Below are 6,487 nucleotides of genomic sequence, written 5' to 3'. Positions count from 1 at the left end.
ACAAGAAGTTTGAACCACCAAGACTCGTCCTAGAGCTGGCACCCTGGCCAAACTGACCAATCGGGGGAGAAGGGCCTTGGTCAGGGAGGTGACCAAGAACCCAATGTCACTCTGAACAGAGCTCCAGAGTTCTACTGTGGAGATGGGAGAACCTTCCAGAAGGAACAACCATCTCTGCAGCACTCCACAAATCAGGCCTTTATGGTAGAGTGGCCAGAAGGAAGCCACTCCTCAGTAAAAGGCACTGACACCCGCTTGGAATTTGCCAAAGCACCTAAAGACTCTAGACCATGAAAACAAGATTCTCTGGTCTGATGAAACAAAGACTCAACTCTTTTGCCTGAATGCCAAGTGTCAAATCTGGAGGAAACTGGCACCATCCCTACGGGGAAGCATGGTGGTGGCAGCATCAGGCTGTGGGGATGGTTTTCAGTGGCAGGGACAGGGATATAGTCAGGATTGAGGGAAAGATGAATGGAGCAAAGTACAGAGATTCTTGATGAAAACCTGTCCAGAGCGCTATGAGCAATTTCCAAATGCCTGAAGGTACCACGTTCATCTGTACAAACATTAGTACACAAGTATAAACACCATGGGACCACGCAGCCGTCATACCGCTCAGGAAGGAGACGCGTTCTGTCTCTTGAGATGAACGTACTTTGGTGCGAAAAGTGCAAATCAATCCCAGAACAACAGCAAAGGACCTTGTGAAGATGCTGGAAGGAAACAGGTACAAAAGTATCTATATCCACAGTAAAACGAGTCCTATATCGAATAAACCTGAAAGGCCGCTCAGCAAGGAAGAAGCCACTGCTCCAAACTGCCATAAAAAGCCAGACTACGGTTTGCAACTGCACGAGGGGGACTAAGATCGTACTTTTTGGAGAAATGTCCTCTGATCTGATTAAACAAAATAGAACTGTTTGGCCATAATGACCCATCGTTATGTTTGGAGTAAAAGGGGGAGGCTTGCAAGCCGAAGACCACTATCCACCGTGAAGCACGTGGGTGGCAGCATCATGTTGTGAGGTGCTTTGGTGCACTTCACAAAATAGATGGCATCATGTGGAGGAAAATTATGTGGATATATTGAAGCAACATCTCAAGAAATCAGTCAGTAAGTTAAAGCTTGGTTGCAAAATGGGTCTTCCAAATGGACAATAACGTCAAGCATACTTCCAAAGTTGTGCAAAATGGCATAAGGACAACAAAGTCAAAGTATTGGAGTGGCCATCAAAAGCCTGTATAGAAATATAACCCATAGATGGCAGTTCACAGTCAAGTCAGGACGGGGATCCATTATTAGTTTCTCCATGATTTTAACAGTCAAATCGCCAGAGTAAGAGGTTCTAAAACCCTTCTATGGATTATGCTATAGGTCTATGGCCACAAAGCAACAWGCTGTTCTATATTTGGCACGCGTGCTGCCTAGGGCTGTGGCGGTAATTACATTTTGTCAGACGGTTATTGTCATGCAAAAGTGTGCCGGTCTCACTGTAATTGACCGTTAATTAACATAAACACGTTTAGCGTCCCCTTSCATACGAGCCACTGATGCGCACCTTTGGAACATCTACGTTAAAAAAGGTAGAATAAATGAATTTAATATACACCATCACAATAAATCCATTATTTATTTTAGGCAGGTCTAAAGAAACATGATAGGAAGARATTTTGTTTCAGAAGAACGGAATATGAGGTGGCCTACTGTATGATATCTGGCTATGCCATGCCATTGGCTGTATATCACAGATCCCTCCGGAACTTTCATTACGCACACCTGTTCCCTATTCCCACTGATTAGTACTTGTATAAGTGTGCCCTTTGGTTTCCATTGGGCTGTCCATTATTGTTACTATGTCCGTTGGTGTGTGTGAGTACCTGTGCTGTATGTTTTGGRTATCCTGCCATTGTGGATTGCGCAGATGATTACGGGTCTCGTCTCGTGTGTTATTTATTCTAGGTACTCCTCGCTCTTTTGTTTTGGGTTTCTACCCTGTGTTTTGCTTGGTGTTTGTTTGGTCTTTGTCCCCGTGCCTTTACATGGCACGCTGTAATTTGGGCTTAATTATTTATTTTTATGCGCATTCCTGTGCCTTTCTCCCAAATCTCTTCATACCAACGTGACACTGTKGGCTTGTTCWTTATTTTTTWATTTTTTTTATTTAACCTTTATTTAACCAGGTAGGCTAGTTGAGAACATGTTCTCATTTGCAACTGCGACCTGGCCAAGATAAAGCAAAGCAGCTCGACACATACAACAACACAGAGTTACACATGGAATAAACAAAAATACAGTCAATAATACAGTAGAAAAAGTATATATACAGTGTGTGCAAATGAGGTAGGATAAGGGAGGTAAGGCAAGAAATAGGCCATGGTGGCGAAGTAATTACAATATAGCAATTAAACACTGGAATAGTAGATGTGCAGAAGATGAATGTGCAAGTAGAGATACTGGGGTGCAAAGGAGCAAGATAAATAAATAAATACAGTATGAGGATGAGGTAGTTGGATGGGCTATTTACAGATGGGCTATGTACAGGTGCAGTGATTTGTAAGCTGCTCTAACAGCTGGTGCTTAAAGCTAGTGAGGGAGATATGAGTCTCCAGCTTCAGTGATTTTTGCAGTTCGTTCCAGTCATTGGCAGCAGAGAACTGGAAGGAAAGGCGGCCAAAGGAAGAATTGGCTTTGGGGGTGACCAGTGAGATATACCTGCTGGAGCGCGTGCTACGGGTGGGTGCTGCTATGGTGACCAGTGAGCTGAGATAAGGATATGATCATTTAGCAGAGAAGATATGCTTAAAAGTCCCATGCCATTCTTGTATATTAAATGATTTTATAGTAATAAGAATATAAATGATCTTAGCTGAATAAAATATATGTTTCCCATCTGGAGCGAGTGCACATATTAAGTGGTTATTTTGAGCTTAAAAGTGATAATTTGAAAAAGGTCCTATATGCTAGATTTAGAGTTATTTGCAACTTCAGTTGTGAATGATACAAACCTTAGAATGTCTTAGAAATCAAAACATATATGGGCTGCATGATACAACTATAGGCTATTGATGAGTTGAGAAAGTAGAAGAAAAAAAAAGCTTGCACTATGTTCCTTGCCTCAGGCTGCACACTCTCGTCAAGTGATCATATTTCCACTGTTCTCAATTTAATCTCGTCTTTATTAAGATGTGAAATTTCTTTCCAAAAGACATGTCATCCATATGCACTCAAATAGTGAATGGAATGCCACTTTCCAACTGGTTCCTTATTCAGGCTACTCCYGTTATTTCACTACATTCATCAACCGCTGCCCGACAGGTGATATTCCGCCCAAACTCTGAATGCCATGGGCTCTCCAACCCTGTTCTTGCATTTACCCAGTGCTTCATTTGGGAAACCTAGTGAAATCTGTTTGGGAACATCGATAGTAACATGTATTCACAACAAAACATATATCATTCAATTGTTGACAGCCCCTCTCGCAGCATGCTGGAGAAAGGAATGAAGGAGAGAGAGGAGATGGAAACGCACAGGGGTGAGATATTCTGTAGCTAAAAGGTAATGTGTCAGCCTTTTAATTGGGAAAATATTTTTTTTAAAGTCCCTATTACTAGGCTATTCAATATCAAATACTAATTAACTATAATTGTAGGCTTKGACGCCCTGCATAGTCAGTGAACCCACAGCATCGCCTAGGCCTATACATTCTCTCCCAGACTCATGAATAGAACGTTTGGATCATAGCATAAGGTAACCGGCCCAGTCAGTATGCATAGTAATACAGTCCTCATTCAAAGGCGATTACTAGAATTTGTTTAATTTTGGAGGTAGGCTAGACCAATTATGTACCAAAGACATCTTAAATCAGTTGTTTTTTTTGGGGGGGGGTTTCTGCCGTGGGTAATATGCAGTAGGCTATGTATTGCACAATCATTATAATGGCACAATCATCGGGGGAGAAGGGTTTCTCTAAAATGCATATGGGTGTTTTGAATTGATCATTAGAAAGTCCATTTCGTTGTGTTAGGCTTTGAAACAACATCCACAACGACCATGTTTTCCACTCAGTTTCAACCTGCTGTTAAACTTCTTTCTTCAAATTGATCATCACAGTGAGGTGAGATTTAAAAACACGTATCGTTTCGATAATAAGTGTCTGCTGGGATTTTCTATTGCATTTGCATTGATGTCAGAGTGGTCAGAAGGACAATAGAGCCCTGAGTACAAGGCCATTAGCGACCTGATGGTCGTTAGTGAGTTYGMTCCTACTATGGTTTAGGTCCACTTGTAGAATCTATGCCAAGCCACATTAAAGCTGTTCTGGCAGCTCATGGTGGCCTAACACCCTTTTAAGACACTTTATGTTGGRGTTTCCTTTATTTTGGCAGTTACCTGTATYTGCMTGTGATTAAACTTAATCCACAGWTATTTTTTTWWAGAAACYATTTATCCTCTGTGGCTAAATGATGTTCTCTGGTGTATGTTGAATGAATCCGAGCCTGACTGTATGCTAGCAGGATAGTCCATATCTACAATCATCTTTGCCGATAGCGATGTTGTGTTTTCCATAAGTGGATGAATTGGTCTAATTTAGTATGAATGGTAAAGCCTCAACGCTTAGCTACCTCTTCTAATAAATAAATAAAAAAATTAAAAAAAAGAGTGAATAATTACAATTTTTTTTATTGTTTTGTGTGACTACAGCATCAGGTATAAAATGCGAAAATAGAGACACCTTCTAATTGAGAGAGGCATCAAAGCAGACAACCCGCCTGGTTGGGTCGTTATAATTAAAAACGATGCATTCTAAAATGAATCACATGCATGCTCGCCTTTGAGTTTTGGCCATAAGTGTGTTGGAAATGTGTTTAATGTGATGATATGACGTCTGCCAGAGAAACACGAATGAAAGGGAATAATGATACTATATTAGTTTCATATGAACATGTAGGCTATTAGATGTTTCTGTACTAATTTGTACTAGATCTCTTGCCATTTACATTGTGACTGGCCCTGGTCTGTCCCCTAGCGTGAGAATAGGCTGATGATACAGCTCTGTGGACGCCTACCTTATTTATGGTCCTATGAAGTGCAGGGTCAGGTCCTTCAGCAGAAATAGTGAGCTTCCCGTAGGCCATAAAAAGCCTGGTTGGCTGTCTGTTAATTGTCCTGTCTGTGAGAGAGAGAGAGAGAGAGACGGAGAGAGAGAGACGGAGAGAGACACGGAGAGAGAGATACGGACAGAGAGAGAGAGAGAGAGACGCACAGGACAGGAACCACTTTGTGCTTTCCCAGATCAAGGAAGTGGGACGTGCAGACCAGGGCAGCCTGGGGTTGTATTCATTAGGCACGAAATGGAAGAAAACAGACTGAAATAACTTGGACTCTAATAAGATATGTTCATTTCTGTTTCCCGTTGCAAAACATTTTTAGGGCAGGCTGTGGTCTCTGGTCGCCTGGGAGGAGGCCTCTTCAGGGCTAATGTCTACAGTTACAGGAAGGCAAAGTTAGTTTTCTATGGCTAATAATTCAGGAATCTATTAACAGACACAAAGGTGTGACTGACTGAGTTCGATTCCAGGTCCTCTTTGAATATCAAGACTGTTTTAGCCCACTGAGCTAAAGCCTAGGTCACAGGCAAGGTTACTCACCTCCCGTACAATGGCAACATTTTGGAGTACAGTACATGAGTCTGGATGTCATGTTACCTGCCAGAGCATATTTGCGAAATGGAAATTGAGAGTAAATATTAATCTTATAATGTTTCAACAGCAGGAAGTCGCAGATGTGCCGTTGTCCACCATCCCGGCTGAGAGCGGCCTCACTAACGGGGAGGTGGAAGAGGTGACCGACGACTCTGTCATGGAGTCAGTCCCCAAGGACCTGACGACGGTGGCCGCTGCGATGTGCCCGGTGGTCACCGGGGCCGCTGTTGCCACGGAGACGGCAGAGATGGCAGTCGGGATGTCACCGGTGGTTGGGCCGGCGGTGTTGCCCGTTGAGCAGGTGAAGGAGAGGCTGACGGGGGGACACCCGTGTYCCCAGTGCGACCGTGTCTTCATGTCCATGCAGGGGCTGAGGTCCCACGAGAGGAGCCACTCGGCCATGGCCATGTTCACCAGAGAGGACAAGCACAGCTGCCAGTACTGCCAGTTCGTCTCCCCCTTCAGACACAAGTAAGAGGACGTCATATAAACTTAAAGTGGAACTGACAGTGTTTGAACTACTTAGCAAATGTGAAACAAACAGACAATCATATTATCAGTCAAAAATATAAAATGCCTAGTTTATGCTACTAAACCAACTTTATAAGAGGTTTTACAAATAGGTTCTATTTGACTCAACATTCCTTGACGTACACTAAGGCATTGTTGTCAGAATAGATGGATGCAGTTCAATGCATGATTAATATAATTCACCAGTACATTTCTTGGTAGTCCAAAAAATATTGCTATCAGGTTGTAAATCACAGCTGGCCTGGTACAT

At 42.7% G+C, this 6,487-nt stretch overlaps 1 protein-coding gene across 3 annotated transcripts in view; it reads left to right on the top strand.

Annotated features, from left to right (window-relative positions):
- The window catches only part of LOC111961246 (zinc finger protein 462-like), a 97,767-nt gene that overhangs the window by 58,117 nt on the left and 33,163 nt on the right, over nt 1-6,487 (top strand). For 2 of the 3 annotated variants that reach the window (XM_023983366.2, XM_023983364.3), the window contains exon 5: nt 5,774-6,177. In XM_023983366.2, the coding sequence (XP_023839134.1) occupies nt 5,774-6,177 (404 nt within the window). The remainder of the gene's footprint in view (nt 1-5,773; nt 6,178-6,487) is intronic. The other variant, XM_023983365.2, reaches the window with a different exon arrangement.

The sequence above is a fragment of the Salvelinus sp. IW2-2015 genome, linkage group LG4q.1:29, assembly GCF_002910315.2.
Source record: "Salvelinus sp. IW2-2015 linkage group LG4q.1:29, ASM291031v2, whole genome shotgun sequence".
In the NCBI taxonomy this organism is placed as follows: domain Eukaryota; kingdom Metazoa; phylum Chordata; class Actinopteri; order Salmoniformes; family Salmonidae; genus Salvelinus; species Salvelinus sp. IW2-2015.
Note: the sequence above shows the minus strand (reverse complement) of the source record. Positions and strands in the feature narration are given on the sequence as shown.